Below are 17,672 nucleotides of genomic sequence, written 5' to 3'. Positions count from 1 at the left end.
AATAACACTGAAATTCTGTAATATCGAGAATGTAGAGTAATCTAGTATTATTCCAAAATTTGTAGTAATTACTCTTTCTAATCCTTTACGAACAAGTTATGCTTTCTCTTAATCTTAGAGAAAATGTATAGAAATATTAATCAGAAAATGATTCATTTGAAGCTCAATTTCTTTCAAAAGCATTTACATTTTCTTTCTTTTAGAGTCATTTGAGTGAACTGAAATATTTCTAGTTTTAAGATCATTCACTCTATTGATGGAAGTCTTTAATAATGTAGGAGAGAAAAACATATAGATGATCATTGAAGTATATCTATTTATAGAACTCAATTTCTTAATTATAGTTTTTCTGCAATGGATACATGAAGCATAATAAATCTTTTTAATATCAAAATAAACTCATATATTTAAAAATATTTGTTTGCAATTAAGATCATTGAAAGACATATCATTTAGACCAATATTAGTATACTTTGAAGATAAGAAATGATATGTTTCGGATGCGTATCGGAGCAATCAACCAAGGCATCAAAATTAATTCTGTTTTTCTTAAATTAAGATTTTATTTAGAAATCATATTGAGTTTAAGCTTTTATACAAAATCAGATTCTGAATTTCATAAAGATTTTCAATAGAGGCTTTTAAAGTCATAATTTGAGATATGGATCTTCCACATTGTAGCTCATCTTAAATCATTATGATTGAAGACACATATTTCACACATATAAGAGGATATTCAGAATATTTGTATTTATGTTTAGCACATTATATACCAAGGTTTGAAGGATAGAACAAACTCAATTCATTTTGCCTAAATAGAAATATCCTTCTCTTCTCCTTTTTACAAATTTATTCACCTTTCAGATTTTAACGATGATTGTGAATGACAAATCTGAAATTTCTTTTTAACAATACAAAAAAAAAAATTATATAGTATTCCAAATATTCAATCAAATTATCCAAGCATGAAGCATTGTAAAACATTGAGAACCCATAAATCAAGACATCATACCATATGCACACTATATTAAGTGTTAAGTCATACATTAAAATAATAAGAACAAGCATGTCAAGGATCAAAATCAATTCTTTTCAAATAAACTCCTTCTATTTCAATATTATCTTGCATTGATTTCATCCTTAAATTATGTTTTCAAGTGATAAAAAAAAACTTGATTCTTCTTATATACTTTCATTTACTTTGTCTTTCATTTTTACTTTCTTATGCTCTATACTCTATTTGCTCCCTATCCGGTGGAGTTGGGAAGGGGCACGAGGTACTACCACTAGCCTCCCTCTTGTGCCGTCCCTAATATGCCCTACACCGAATAGTTGGGTCAAATAGTGCCGGGTACTACCACTAGCCTCCCCATTGGCACCATCCCTATGATGAGCAATATAGAAAGGTTAAAATGTTTACTTCAAAACCTCCCTGTTTAAGTGTAATTAATTATGGATTTTATCCCTTCCAAAAGAATGCTCACACAAGTCTCACAAATGTGTCGAATATATTAAGTTTGTTTTGCTTTTCCTTAAGGTTGAAGTGTTTGCCTCTACTTGAATTTTACTTCTCTTGAATAGTATCCATTTTCTTTTCTTTATCTCTCTCTCTATTTGTTATCAATAAAATATGATTAATTAAAGTTAGATTGAAGTCTTGCACACGGTCACATAATGAGCATACAATCTGGTCTACTAGCTGTATGATAAAATAATTATTCTATCATGCTTCAATACAGCTTTAACACAATAGATCTACTTTGCTCATCTTTTTCAAATTCTACAAGATGGGGTCATAGATATACCTTCTTCATGCCAATCTTCTATAAGAGTTTTCTTGTGGACTAATGTTGGTCAATGAAGATCCCCTTTCCTATTTGTCTTAATTTGGAGTTTGAGAGAAGATGTTAATTCATTCATCATACATATTTCAAACTCACCTTGTATGAGCTTAGTAAAAATATAAATCTTCATTAGTAGAACCAAAAATAATGTCACAAATTCTTCCTTTTGATACATAGATTTATCATTATTACTTTCTATCAAAAAGGTTGCTTAAGCTTTTATATCATGCTTTTGATGCTTGTTTCAAATCATATAATGCTTTATCATATTTGTAATGAGTGTTTTCAAATATGGTGGTTACCTAACATATATAAAGTAAGCACATAGAAGTCCATTCAACACACTCATTTGATAGGATATAACGTTTATAAAGCAAACAAATGATAAAGGTGATTTTTACTTCTAATCATGCAAGAATCTTATCAAGATCTATTTCATCTTTTCTTGATTTAATCTTTTAGTAGTCATCATTAAGTGTATATCTGAAAAATCCAATTTGGTTCTAATTAACAAGTTTTTCAGATTGTTATATGTAAAAGATTTAACCATATAATTTGATTTTAGTATTTTGATAATAGATCATTAGTCTCATAAAGAATAAAATGAATTGATACTTCTACAACTAGAATTTTTCATGAATGTTCTATATGCATTGCTTGATGAATGATATCCAAGGATAGAAATATCTTTATTAGATTTGGCATTATTTTTCAAGAGAACATATCAAGCATAACATGTACGACTGAAAAATATGAAAGATATGCAATGGTTCATTTTCCATTTTTCAGAAGATCAAAAGGAGTTTTCATCAAAAATAGAAATCATATGTATGACAAGCAGTGATGATAGCTTCTAAAAATCATTTGAGTAGATGACTATCATACACAATTGTCTTTTTCATTTCTTCAAGAATTCTATTAACCCTATTTTACTTAAGATGTCCTTGGTGCTGAAATAATTAATTTCTGTATAAACTTTATCAGGATTTTGGTTTTCAACACTGTGCCATTATACTCTTTATCTTCACAATTTGGAAACCTTTATCATTTGAAACACTTTTACAAGATTTAGCAAATACAGAAAATATTTCAATTTTATTTGCCAAGAACAAATCCAATGTAAGCTTTTGAAAACTTAGTGATGGAAACAACATCTTTAGATTTAGAAATTGATTTTTGTTTGTTTTCTTAGTTAGCATGCATAGCAAACTTTGACCTTTCAGAAGATAATCTAAGTAAGCCAATGGCAAGGTCTTTTGAGATTAAGTACATACAAGCATGAGTTGATTTTATATGCCAAAGATGGTTTCTTTAATCTTGGTATTCATAGTGCATATATTCAAAAGCACACCAAGTACACATTATCATATCTATGATTAATAAACAATAATGCCATGGATAAAAACTCTCAATCAAGCATATAGAGAATTCATAGAGTTATTCTTAATAAATTGATTAATCATTTAGCAACTTATCCAATAGTGAGTAAAGTATACTATAAAATGAAATGATTTGATTATATTTCCAAAAGTATTTTCTATATCACAAAATTGATCAATACTTGCAATTCATATCAAATACTAAAGCAAAAATAATGATGAGATGCAAGGATTATTGATTTCATTATTATTATTTTTGTTAATTACTTTTCATAAGTATATTTTAAGTTTCTTTTGTTCCATGGATATCTTGGCACACCTATGTCTACATCCTCATATTTTTATTTTGGGTACCCAAGCTTGCTTGGGTCCTTGAGAGTTAGGACATATGGTTCCTTTTGGAACCCAAATCTGTTTAATAGTAATAACTTTACCATTTGATTTAATTGTGTTAGAACGATGGGAAAAGTTGTTATGCCCATTCTTTTCATGTTTGAAATAAGTTATCTTATTTAATGGTTTGCTTGGTGAATTGATAACCTTTTTCTCTAGAGATTTATTGTTAAGTAAAGGAGTCAAGCCAAGTTTTGATTTATCATAAGCAACATATTGGCTTTCAAACATCATTTTTAATCGTTCTGAACTTACGGTGAATTTGTTAATAAAAGATTTTAATTGATTAATTTCTTTACTTAAGTTTTGATTTTCTTTAATTAAACTCTGATTTTTTTGAATCAATTGTTCTAAATTTAACCTTAAGCTTTCATTTTCAGAATTTAGTTTATCTTGTATCTCATCACTAGAATTTCTTTCTTTTAAAATTTTCAGATTTAGTTTCTTAAGATTTTTATTCTTTATAGCTAATTTTCTACATTCACCATACAAATCATGAAAAGCATTTAATAATTCATCATAAGGGAATTCTTCTTGAGAATCATTTGATGTAAAAGTAGATTCAGATTTTACCTTATCTTCTTGTGCCATAAAGCACAAGTTAGTTACCTTTTGTAGTTTTTTGGAGCTGAACTGCCTCGGAGTCGACTCGGCAAACTTCGGAGTCGACTCGTAACCTTCTGGAGTCGACTCGGTTGCAGGGTCTGAAATACATCGTTCTGTCTTTCTTCTGTTACCCTTAGGAGTCGACTCGAAAATGTCGGGAGTCGACTCGGCAACCATCGGAGTCGACTCGAACCTTTCTGGAGTCGACTCGCTGACAGGGTCTGAAAATCTGAGTCTCTGCCTTTCAGACTGTTTTCCTCTAGGAGTCGACTCGGACAAACTGGGAGTCGACTTGGCTGATAAGGGAGACTCTGCAGTTTCACTGTTAGTATGTAATTGAAGCACATGTGAGCTAATTTGAGATTTATCATAAATAATTTCTAAAGTATTCCAGATTTCTTTAGCAGATAAGCATGCAGAAATCTTATTAAATATAGTTTCATGGATAGCACAATATAGTATGTTCATAGCATTAGCATTCAATTGTGCTAAGTCTTTTTCATTAATAGTTTGAGAGAGTGTGTGAAGGTCATTTATTATGATATTCCATAAGTAATAGTTTTGTGATTGAATAAAAATGCGCATGCGTGCTTTCCAATATATGTAGTCTATGCCATTAAATAGTGGAGGCCTATCAATTAATTGTCCCTCTTCTAGAAGACTATCTATTTGAGTTGTCATGATCTTTGGCTTTTGATCGTGAGATCAATAATTAATCTTAGAGCACCTGCTCTGATACCACTTATTGCCCAAGGTGACAACCCAAGAGGGGGGGTGAATTGGGTTTTCTAAAAATTATGTTCCCTAATTTTTACTTTGAATAGAATGCAGCGGAATAATAAGATGTTATTTACTTAAGCTCTAGGCAATTACAAGTAAAGCAGTGGAAGATTAAGCTAGAGCAATTATACTATGGCTTTAGGGTGCAATTGATCTAAAAACAACTTATAGTTGTATGATCAATTTTAATCTATGTGTATGGTAAGAATGGAGTGGAAGCTAAGCAAATCACTTATAACTCTATAGAAATCAAAGCTAGAGATATTACACAATCAAGCATGAATGGAAGGCATGAAATACAAGAGATAAGGCATCACAAACACAAAGATGTATAGTGGTTCGGTGCACCCCAGCACCTACATCCACTCCCCAAGACCTCTTGGGAATTTCACTATAATCCCTTAGATTACAGTCGGTTGTTTTACAAGTTCACAACCCAACTTGTTGTTTTGCGAGATCACAACGAACTCGGTCGGTTTTCACAGGCTCACCGACTAGAACCTACCGATTGTTTTCACGGGCTCACAATCCAACCCAGTTGGTTTTCCCAAAGGCTCACCAACCACAACCTTACAACGATTGTTTTCCGGGTTCACAATCAACCCAGTTGGTTTTTCCCCAAAGGCTCACCAACCACAACCTTACAACGTTGGTTTTCCCTTTGGCTCACCAACAAACCTTAACACCGTTGGTTTTTCCTTTGGCTCACCAACAAACCTTAACACCGTTGGTTTTTCCTTTGGCTCACCAACAAACCTTAACCCCTTGATTCAATCCCTTGATTGAATCAAGTTACAAGATATTAGAACAAGAGTTTAAATCAAATACAAGCTTCTCAAATAAGCAAATATAGCAAATGTAAATAAGTAAAGAAAAGAGAAGAAGCCCTCAAACTAATTTGTAGATGGAGGAACTCGGCTTCTTCTTCACTTGCCCCTCTTCTGATTTTGCACGAAGTAGAGGATCCCCGAGGCAGCACACGGATGGAGAGGAAGCTTTGGGATTCACTTGGATGCTCTTCTTCTCTCTATTTTACTTTGAATGGCCCTTTTGTGCTTATGGGAGATTTTCCTTGTAATCTCTTTCAAATCTCTTCCCTAAATGTTTTCTCCCACTTCCATGAGTTCTCCCCTAGCTCTCTTCTTGTTTTTATAGCTTTAGATGGCGTGGAAACAAGAATATAGCCGTTAGAGATAAGAAAAAGAGCCGTTGGACACAGTCTGCATTTCCTGACAATGTTACCGTTGGGATCGGAGTCGACTCGCGCGATCAGGAGTCGGCTCGCCTGTTGCAGGAGTCGGCTCGTGTTTTACCGGAGACGACTCGCCCACTGTTCCAAATTTGAATTAATGTGCTTGCCTCGACTGGGAGTCGACTCGTCTTAACCTGGAGTCGACTCGCCAACTTCTGGAGCTGACTTGGCAATTTCGGAGTCGGCTCATCCACTGAAGTCCGTGGATCCAATTTTGAATTTTGTCCTCTCGAGTCGACTCGACTGTCCTGGGAGTCGACTCGAATCTCAGAGCCCGAACTCCCGATCCTCTGTCTTTTGGCTCGTCCAGTCTTGGAGTCGACTCGAACTTCCTCGGAGTCGACTCGGCTCTCAGTTTCTGAAAGTTGGTCTTCTGCCTTTTGACGTGAAGCTATCGTGGAGTCGACTCGAGCTGTCTGGGAGTCGACTCGAATCTCAGAGGCAGTAACTTGATCTTCTGTCTGTTGATGGTCGCGCAGTCTCGGAGTCGACTCGTGTATTGCGGGAGTCGACTCGAATCTCAGAGTCCATGAAATGCTCTCTGACTTTTTCTTTATGTACCGCTGAGAGTCGACTCTTGCTTTCTTTGGAGTCGACCTGCCAACCATCGGAGTCGACTCGCGTTCCACTGGAGTCGACTCGAATTTCAGACCCGAAAACTGCTCTCTGACTTTTCTGCCTGTGACTCCTAGGAGTCGACTCATACTTCCCCGGAGTCGACTCGGTAAACATTGGAGTCGACTCGAATTCCTCAGGAGTCGACTCGAAGACTATTCTTTCGAATTTTTCCTTTGATTTTACTCCTCCAATTTGAACCTTTTGAACTTTAAACTTGGGCCAATGAATTGTAGCTTTCTTCTAACTTTTCTTGAGAGCTTTTGGAGGCCTTCTTGTGTTCTTCCAACTTGCTATGTTCCTTGCAAAATAAATATCTTTCTCCTTGCAACATAAACATTAGTATCTATACTTCAAGGTTTTGTGATCATCAAAATCAATCTATGAATCAATCTTTGGGTCATCAACTTCCTCTCAAAATAATGTGAACCAATATTTGAGTCATTTTTATATGAATGCTGAGGGAAATTAATTGTTTTCCTTTCATAGTCTCGACAGAAAGAATATATATATATATATATATATTAATTTCAATCTAATTTTCAGTTTCTTCACTAAACACATTCTAAATATGTTTCATTCAGGTCACAGTTAATTGAGGAGCAGGCCATGCAATCAATAAAGCATCCATGAAATCTTTTAGATGCCCCTACCCTAAATTTCTTCTTGTTCTATCTGAAGGTATAGCAGTCAAAGCCAATGCCTGGCTAGAAGAGAGAACTCCCATACTGCTGATTGCTTGGAATATGGATCACTGACTGGTGATCTAATATAATCGCCATTCCAACTCAGATCGTCAAAGTCTGATGATCAGTACCCTGTAACCTTGTCTAACAGAACTCATTAGCCCTCTCACAAGTACTCCAGTTCCAAAGGCTGCATTATAAGATATTCTAGGATGCTATAAAACTATGGATGATCTTCTTTCCTAGGACGTATGGTTATTGGATTCTCTCACACGTAGGCCCACCATATTTGTAGCCTTGAAATGTTTCCTGTAAATCCAATTAGAGCAATTTATCATTCCTGAAGATATAAAGATCAACAAATTCACCATTATCTCAACTTCACTCGATCATCACCTCCTTCATTGATTGGCGAGTTCCAAATTCAAAATGTTCATGACAAATATAAGGCCTGTGATTAGATAAATGTAGTTCTTTAGTTAAAAATCTTATCAAGTGAGAATAAAGCAAATTGAAGTCTGTCTCCAATGTATAGGCCTAATGACTGCTTTTTTTGAACTAATGAACACTTGGAAAGCTTGTCTCCTACGCATACAATTGCTTGGATTCTGAAATCACAGTTCTCAGGCTGGGGCTATTAGAGTGCTATCTAAATGTACAATTGATTGTGATCATGAGGTAAAATGCATAACTAGTAAATGTCTTGTTGTTGTCTGCAGATCACTCTCTGCAATCTGACTCACTCTTCATGAGCTGCCAGCATAGTTATTGCTCCCATTCAATATGCTAATCTAAAATATGGGCGAACAAAAGATTTATTGATCACTCCAAAAAATCTTACATATGGCCATCTATTCTTGCTCATCTATTCTACTATATAATGCTAATTTTGGAGTTTGCATGCATGAAGAACTCGCATTTTCAGCATCTCAACTTTTGCTAGCTGTGACGGTTCCACTTTTTCTCAACTATATCGCATATCTATGTATAGAATCCTTTCCCAACATGAATTCATTTCAGTACTTACCAATGATTCTGCTGTTTACATTCCACCATTTATGTTTTTCAGGTCACACGCATTGAACATGCCATACTCTAGTATTCATAAATTATGGCCTTTGCACTTCATGGACATACTATACTCATGTCCTCTATACAGCCTTTTTATATATTTTTAGATTTGTTTACACTTGGATGGACTGGAATAAGGAATGCTTGATTTTTTCCCCCCTAATTCAAACCTCATACTTGAAAAGATCTCACAAGTCCTAAAACAATAACAGTTGGTTGAGTGCCTAGTTGTTTTTTTTTTCTTGTTGGGTGGGGGGGTGGAGGTGTTGCAATCACTCTTTTCAAATGGATCTAAGCTTACTACCCTTAGGAGAAAACAAAGGGCTCACAGATCTTAAAATGATAGAATTGAGATATGTTGAGAACTTAACTTCTCCCACATGAATAGTAGTTTAAAAGGATGCAAAATCTGGTAGGGTTTTCCTGATTTTTCTTAAGAAAGCATTTCATGATCTTTGTAGGATTTTGATGATTTAGCGGACCATTTCAGCATTTCACTTCTCTTTTGTCTAAAAACAAATGAATGGGACTTGTGTTTTATTTTATTTTATTTTATTTTACTCTTTTTTCTCTCTCTTACCTCATTTCTGGAGTGATTTATGGGTTAAATCTCTAATGTTGATACAAGGTACCTAGAATTGATATTGCTCTTGGTCCAATTTTGATGGGGCTTCAATTCATGTTGATACAAGGTCTATCTAGACTTGGCAAGCCATACCGGATCTTGTTCATTCATAGTTTGAATGGAAAGTGTATTGAGGCAGCTCTTTGGACTACATGTGGGCTTTAAAATTTAGCATTAAATATGTAAAGCACCATTGGCCTTTTAATAAGTGGTACTGTTTAGGAATAAAAGCACCATTGGCCTTTTAATAAGTGGTTGGACAAAGCATTGTAACTATTTTTTGGGTTATTATTTACATTACAATCACGATGAACATAATAATACATCTTGGAGCATAATTAGAAATGTTCTTTTAGATTTTTCCTTTGAAACGATCTATAGCTACACATTTCTTTGTTTAATTGGGATTAGAAACAAAAAGAGTGCACTTTCATCTCTGATAGTCTTTTGCCCATAAGGATTATTCATTCTTTTTCTCATTTTCATCTTCATTTGAGTCATTGAAAATGTCTTTTTCCATCAGGATTCAACAAAATATCATGAGAATGAACAAAATAATATGAACTCTGAAGTTGATTAAACGGTTATTAGAACTGTGGTAAGCAATACAAGAATCAAAAACAAAGTCTATATTTCTCACCCGGCTACTTTATAAGCTGAAAAAAGTTATATTTTGATAAGAAACTGTGTAGAATAAGAAAGGGAATATAGTATATTGCTATGGCACATGAACAAAGCATGGTGAACAAGGAAACATACATGACTATGGGTTGTGATTTGTGAATAATCAAAAGCAACATCGATGGCCATTTGTCCTCCTATCAGTCCTTCACTGATTCTGCAAAATATGCAGAACAAGTTGTTGCTAGATGCCTGCATATAATTCGTACAGAAACCATATCAAAATGGAATGCAAATCATATTCTGTAATACAAAATTCTTCTCTGAAATCTTTTCTGGTATCTCAGTCATTGCTCTTGATATCCATTTAGACATCTTCTTTTCCTACTTCAATCTTTATCAATGACTTTCTGTTCATCATCCATTGTCTTGTCCCTTTCAATCAGCAACATTCCAAATTTTGTTACAATCAAGTTGGAGGAATCCAACTATCTTATGTGGCGATTAATCGAGTTTATTCTTATTAGCACCGACTAGATGGGCTATGTTGATGGGCCAATTACAATACCTCCAAAAACACTCCAGCCTTCAAATCCATCTGAATCAAAGGGAAAAAAAATCCAGAAGCATCGCATGGAGAAGAAATCATCAATTTATGAAAAGCGGCGGCAATGCAAAATTGATGGAAAGTCTTTCTTCTCAACTACTTAGTCTCAAGATTGTGAAAGAAGCTTGTGACACTCTTGGAGAACTTTTCAAACAACAATCAATGATTAGGAAGCCTCTTCTCCCGGAACAGCCGCAAAAAGTCAGCAAAGGCTCTTTATCTGCTATCGACCATACAACAGATCAAATACCCATCAAACTCTCTTGCTGCCATTGAAGAAAAAGTGTCAGATTTTCATCTTGTGACTATGAATGGATTAGGATCAGATGATGCACACTTTGTTACTGTCATTGAAAACTGAGCAAATTCACCCACATTAATGAGCTTGATGCTCCATTACTTACATATAGGCAATGGCTCAATCAGTATCCATCTTCAGTTTGGTCATTCCATGATCTAGCTAACCGCTCTACACTATAATTCTAAATCAAATCAAGCTCAAAAGAGGTCGAAATAGTCACAAAAACAATATCATAATATACTATGTGATGAGCAATGATCATTCAAATCAGTAAAATAGCATGGGTTATCAAGGTGACTGAAGTCGATCTTCCCCAACTTGGACTCCATCATCCAACAATCAGATGAGCAACTAGTGATCTAACACTAATGTGGCAAACAATATTTCTAGTGGAAGTCAAAATCAGTAGTCTGTTCATTGTCTGATCTTTAAAAGGAATGGAGACTCCACAGACAAGATTATTTTAGATATAGTCAAAGTCCCAACAATTTACAGCCAGCATTTGTAGGCATGCAACTCAGTCCTCAACATGTCTCTTATATATATATAGTTAACAACCACCAGACAATCAATCAATGGGTAACTAACTCTGGAGCCACCTGCCACATGACTTTAGGTTCTAGCTTTGCTGCAACAGTCTCAAATTTATACAAGAACGGATCGGGTCTCTATGGGCAGTGTTAAGGGCATGTATACCTCTCATATTGGTTGAATAAAATTGCATACTCCAAGGTCTGATTTAAATTTATTCAATGTGCTGGTTGAGCCACAACTCAAATAGAATTTATTATCAATTTCCCAACTCACATTCGAGAATAATTTTTCTGTTGAATTTTTTTCTTTGGGGACTTTGTAGTAAGGAATTACAGATCAAGGCATCGCTTCTGAAGGGACCAATTGATGAAGATCGGTGCACTCTTCCAATGCAACAAGACATTAGTAAGTGCAAAGAAGATCCACGTAGGAGGCGAAGCACCAGGTGAATCGAAAACATTTTTCTTTAAAGCACAATGAGGCATTAGATTACTCTGAGTTTTTTGATGTTAATAAAGTTTGTGAATCTTGTCAACTTAGAGTATGAAACTTCCTTTGAATGTTTCTATGAGACAATCTCTCTCTCCATTATATTTAGTTCATCGTGATGTGTGGGTGACAGCACCTATACCTTCATTTGGAGGCTTCAAACGTTATGTCCTATTTGTTGATGATTTTGTAGATTTGCATGGAATTATCCAGTGGATTAATTCCAAAATAGATACCTTATCATGTTTTTGACATTTCAAGACATGGCTGAAATATATTACAGGGTAGTCCTTTCCAAGATCTCCTCTTGGCTCTGGCGTTTCATCCCTGAATATAGTTCTCTAGAGGAGATGTAATCTGGATGTGCCTGGCTGCCATCATAAAAGAGAGAACAGAGCCCGTCGTTGCATCGGGGGATTTAAATATCCAACAAGTACTAGATTTGCGATGCTTCAAGCAGTTGTTTAGCATGCTTTGTAGACTGACTGGTTATGGGTGGGAGTCTGTTGCTTTTGGGGTTTTGGATGGCCATCTTTAATCATGGGTCTGTGGATGCCTTCTCAGTGGCTGATTCGTTGATTGTGTTAGTGAGTTTACACTGCCAAGCAGAATGGCAACCACCTTTGTTTTCGGCAAAAAAAAGAGGAAAAAATGAATACAGGCTATTCAGGCTACTTCATTCTCTTAGTTGAGTCTGAGGTCATAATGAGCAAGAATTTGATCAGTTATTTTGAGATAAAAATTATGCCAAGCTCTACTTATTGGCCAGGTATTGGCAGTTGTTAATCCCATTTTTTTAAAATTTATTTTGAACTAGCTGTTTTCACTTCCACCAACTTGTTTAACAAGTCCCAGAGTACATACACATTAAAACCATTTGAAACCAAGGAAAACCAAATACTGGGTTTTGATCCAACATTAGCCAAACCAAGGAATCAAGAGAAACAAGAAAACCTTGAGGGAGCACTCAACGGCCCCTGTTATGGTTACAGTAGGGGCAGATGAATTAAGCTTACATCCAGCTTATGTTTGTCACTTCCATGGAGCTGGCTTTGGCTTTGGTTTTGCCCTCAGCTTTTCCAGAACCATCCTGAAGAAAGAGAGAGCCTAGATTCACAGAAACAAGCCTGTGAAGTAGCAACCCAGATGAAGGAAAAGAGAGAAGGATGATAGCTTCAGGGTTTTCGGACTCCACGTAACGAGCAGAAGGATGATCGCCCTTGGCTGACATTGACAAGAAGAAAACAGAGGAGTCAGAATCCTACTGGGAATACTGGATGCTGGCATTCCATCTCAACCGTCAAATACTACAACTAGCCAGTTTCTCCGGCGGGCCGTTGCACCTTTACGCGTATCTTACCGAGTCTCCAGCGGTCATCCCAGTTCTCCGAGTCAGAATCGAAGTCCTCCTTTTCCTTCTTATAGAGAGAGAGAGAGAGAGTGCCGAGAGCAGCGAAGCAATCATCCTTCTCTCCCTGGGCTCAAGACGAACAATCCTTGGCTTCTTGAAAGGTAAAGAATTCTACTCTTCTCATCGTCTCCTTCTCCACTTTATGATTCTTGTCTCTTTAATTTACCAGGCTCTCTTTCTTGAGCGTAGTTTCTGATCTCCAGAAACCCTACGTGTTGAGAAGATGGGTAAGAGGAAGACAAGGCCAAAGGTAGTTCCCAAGAAGCCCCAGCCTAAGCTGGACGTGAGCTTCACCTGCCCTTTCTGCAACCATGACAAGAGCATCGACTGCTCCATGTAAGTGACCTGTCTTGCAGCTCTCCTCATTCTTGGGTTCAGTTTAAATTAATATTGCGGAGGAACTTGGTATCCATATTGAAACTAGAAGAAGCTGATGGGTTTTCTTCGTCGCTCAGGGACATGAAACTGAAGACTGGGGAGGCCTACTGCAGGGCCTGCAAAGCAATCTATATCACCTCCATCAACCGTAAGTTAATCCTGATCACTTTTTCTTCATTCGTTCATTGATCTCAACTACATGTATTGATCTGCATGTAATTCTAACATTATTTAATTTCTTGTCTTGGTTTGATTGGCAGATTTAACAGAGCCCATCGATATGTATGTTCTCATGGCACAATTCTTTTCCAATGATTCTATTGTCAATATATTCTTGAAGTTTTACTAATTTTTGCAGTGGTTTTGTGAATCTTGGCATGACAGATATAGTGAATGGCTCGATGAATGCGAACGGGTCAACGGCAGTGAAGATAACTCGAGAAAGAGGCCTCGCATTGCTTAAGTTCACAAGATTTCTATGTTGTCTCTGATGGAGCATTTGTCAATTATTGAAACAACCTCGTCTTCTTTTGGTTGATAAGCATGCAATTTTTTGATATTTTCTTTCTATTTGTCAGCAACTGGTAGAAGTGTTCGAGATGATCAATTTGGAATACAAGGTGGAAAGATGGCAATAATTTAACTCAAAAGAAACTCAATGTTGTTGCTGTTTGGAGTCTGCATAAATGTGACTGTGGAAATAGGAAAGTATGCAGAATTAATATCGTTTTTATTTCATTTTCTTTGGGGCGGGGGGAGGATGATTTTAACAGCATCCAAGAAGTTTATCTGGGATCCACTGTTCTGATCAACCATATTTGCTAAAACTCACAGTGAGATTGAGAGCTTATGCAGTATCACTGTTGAATACTTCATTGTCAACAACCATGGGTTAGTCTAGTCCGATCACTTGGTAATCAGTTCATCTATGGAATGAATTTGAAAGCACAGGGTTTGAATCAGGACAATTTCCAGCACGTTTTTGTTGTAATTTTGTAAATCGAGTCACGTTCACCACGAATTTTGAATCCAGCTGAAATACATCACCTATCCAACCAGAGCTTGGTGCTCTACAGATTCCCTTGTGTTGGTTTAAAACCACGGATGCTGTAAAACCATTATAGATGTTCTATGTTTGCTTACTTAGGCATCTAATCTAATGGCTTAGAAATTGAGCAGGTTCATTGATTAAGCTTCCTCACGAGCTATGCCACACTGTATTTCAGCTATGTCTTAGTCGGTCGCAGATTGTGGTGGATTAATGAACATCTTTCTTCTTTTATTCTCTGCTACCTAATAAACACAAACTTCTTTCTATGTCAAAGCATATCCTAGGGATTGCTCAAGATTCAACTATGTTTTAAATTTTCTTGTTATTTATAGCAACCAAATGGAATGGGCTGCTCCAGTATAAAATATACCATTGGTGCTAATAATTGCACATGAATTATATCCTTGGTTGCCTCAGTGCATGCAAATGGGCAGAGGTTCTGATTTCAGACGTAGAAAGTAGTACTTTCACCATATCTTTTTCTTTAAAACAAATTATCATTTTTGTTCTGGATGTAAACTTTGAATTGATCGCTGCTCTAGCTTTTAACCTCTTGAAAAGCTACATAGCGTTTACCAGGATGTAAACTGGACATGCCTGCAGATAAAATCAGCTTAAGAACTAAACTATCCATCACTTACCTTAGACTGCCATTTGTAGAAGGTAAATTTAAAAAAAAAACAGAACATTGGTGGTCTGATTGAAAAAGTTGATAAGAAATCATGTGGTTGGAAAGGAAGGACAACTGAAATTGTTAAACTCTGTTATCTCGGCACTACCTACTTATTTACAAAATGATTTATTATTATCGTGGAGCCTTTTATTATAGAATGGAATAAAAGAGGTTGCAGGATTATCATTGCTTATGGACTGAAGGAAGGTTTGTAAATCGAAGGATGAAGGGGGTCAAGGGATCAAAGATATTACTAATATCAAATTGGGATGGCGCTATCTCTAAAGAAAGGATGTTTTAAAAGAAGTGGCATGCTATTATCACAGAAATATATAGCTAAAGCCTTTTGGTAGAAGATAGGCTAACAAGGTCTCCTTCATCTGCAGAGGAATGTGCAAAACACTACCTCCACTTTGGAACAGATTGTGATTTGAAATAGAAAATGTTAAAACCACCAGATTTTGGGAAGATGCATGGCTCAGCGACACTTTATTAGCAACTAATGGACCCAATATCCATATGGCAGTGTAGAAGAGTCAACCCCCTAAAGGATGAAGCTACAAAGCAACAAGGAGTACGAAAGCTCTGCCCTAGGTCATGAGAACTCACACCATGTGGCCGAGCTTGAGAATCTAGGCGGGGCACCCAAACCCGGGACATAAAACCCTGACAACCTCAGGACATGTGATTAGTAAGAATTATAACAATAGGTTATTCTTGACTAGGAAGCAGCACAAACAAGGTTCACCATTTTAGTATCGGATCCGGTACCGGTGCCACACTAGTATAGTATCAGCATGGTACGGTACGCGGTACTTTTGGCATACCGAATGTTGGTACGCCACCGGTACTGGTACATAAAGGTTCGCCGTCTCGGTACTGGATCCCGTACCGGTGCCACACTAGCATAGTATTGGTATGGTACGATATGCGATTCTTTTGGTGTACCAAGTGTTGGTACGCCACTAATACCTACTCGGTACGCCACCGATACCGGTTTTGAACCGATACAGTATCGTATGTTCGGTACCGTCCATTTCAGTACGGTACGGTACGGTATACTATGAGCACAAGTCATGGTTGCTTCAGATGGGTCTTCAAGAGTCGCTATGATGCACTTCATGGATATCTGACTAGGGACACAGCACTGCATCTGATATCTCTGTTAAGTCAATACCCTTTGAACTAAAAGCTGCAAAAGTTGGGAGCCAAAAGGCTTGACATAGTGTTGGGTGGAAGGCTTTACTTTATTCATTTTTATTTAGAAAAAGAGAGAATCCTAGTGCAGGAGGCTCCTGTTATATTCTTTCCTTTGCATGTGAGAGACTGTGTTTAATTAGAACCTATGACATTTTGATCATATAAGCTTTAGACTAACTTTGGAGTAAAGCAGATGCTTTTGTTGTATTTTATTTTATTTGTGTTCAATAGAAAAAGTCATCAATTTATACCATTTAAACTGATATGACCAAAAATTATTTCTCAAATTCAGTTTTCCATGCAATCTCTTATTACAAGAATGCCTCATTGTTGTACCAGGAGATTGTTATTCAGTATAAATTTGTTTAATCAGTTATTTCTTGGCACAGGAGTGTGGTGGATTTGATGAACATATGCTTCCTCCATTATCATCCTTTTAATATTTCTTCTTGTTCATTTGAGTCCTTTGTGGGTTTATGCATCATTTTTTGAAGGATTTATTCTTGCAAACTGCACTATAATTCTAAGTAAGAATTCCAGGTGGGTATGGTTTCTAATAGAATAACCATTTATTCTAATTAAAGGTAAGACCTAAGAAATCCTTAAGGACATAAGAAGATTTAGCCTGTCAACATCGTCTTGAAGTGGAAACACAGTGTAATGGAAGACATAGCGAGCAACTAAATTTAGCAGCTAATTGTTCACTGCTTTATCACAGTTGGGCGCAAAAAGTTGTTTGTGATGACCATGTCAGCATGTTTTGCTCAAAAAAAAAGAAAAAGAATAAAAAAAGAAAAGCTGTTGCCAACAAAGGAATGCAGTTTTTTTTAAAAAAAAAACTTTTTTATTTAACAAGCTGAAAAGAGGGACAAAATAACATTGCACTCAAGTTCTCTCAAAACAAATGCACTCTAACATGTTACCCCTCAAAAACAACGGGATCTTAGATTAAGCCTCAATAGATCACTAGGTTTTATAATCAGAGGTGCCCCTATTTAATTGCTCTCATCAAGCCCAAGGGGATTGTGTTTGTGATTTTTTAATGTCTCTCATTGTCAAAATTTGTGTCTTCTCATTCTCTATGAAGGTTGTGAGGTAGCAATTTCTGAAGGATGATGAGTATGTTTCTTTGATCCATTCCATGGCTAACAGGCTT

General features: G+C 36.2%; 1 protein-coding gene across 3 annotated transcripts; it reads left to right on the top strand.

The window, feature by feature from the left end:
- The first annotated feature begins 12,768 nt into the window (after positions 1-12,768).
- Positions 12,769-14,318, top strand: LOC103724380 (transcription elongation factor 1 homolog). Of its 3 annotated transcripts, none has more exons than XM_026800525.2 (5): positions 12,769-13,315; positions 13,418-13,550; positions 13,670-13,740; positions 13,853-13,874; positions 13,977-14,318. In XM_026800525.2, exons 1-5 carry the CDS (start codon positions 13,081-13,083, stop codon positions 14,053-14,055), a joined length of 540 nt encoding a protein of 179 aa, XP_026656326.2. In that variant the 5' UTR covers positions 12,769-13,080; the 3' UTR covers positions 14,056-14,318. The 3 variants fall into 3 exon arrangements, with proteins under 3 accessions (XP_026656326.2, XP_008813834.1, XP_008813833.1); XM_008815612.4 differs by having other exon boundaries at positions 13,176-13,315; positions 13,384-13,550; XM_008815611.4 differs by having other exon boundaries at positions 13,183-13,315; positions 13,404-13,550.
- Positions 14,319-17,672: the final 3,354 nt, after the last annotated feature.

Source organism: Phoenix dactylifera, chromosome 2, assembly GCF_009389715.1.
Source record: "Phoenix dactylifera cultivar Barhee BC4 chromosome 2, palm_55x_up_171113_PBpolish2nd_filt_p, whole genome shotgun sequence".
Classification (NCBI taxonomy): Eukaryota; Viridiplantae; Streptophyta; class Magnoliopsida; order Arecales; family Arecaceae; genus Phoenix; species Phoenix dactylifera.
The sequence above is the reverse complement of the archived record's forward strand: the minus strand, read 5'-3'. Positions and strand labels throughout refer to the sequence as shown.

What these genes read in the sequence shown, in the direction of transcription:
- LOC103724380 (XM_026800525.2), top strand. Translation starts at nt 13,081, where the DNA reads ATGCTGGCATTCCATCTCAACCGTCAAATACTACAACTAGCCAGTTTC. An exon ending in CTATATCACCTCCATCAACC is followed by an intron (nt 13,741 to 13,852) that starts GTAAGTTAATCC and finishes TTTGATTGGCAG; the next exon opens with ATTTAACAGAGCCCATCGAT. An exon ending in TTAACAGAGCCCATCGATAT is followed by an intron (nt 13,875 to 13,976) that starts GTATGTTCTCAT and finishes TTGGCATGACAG; the next exon opens with ATATAGTGAATGGCTCGATG.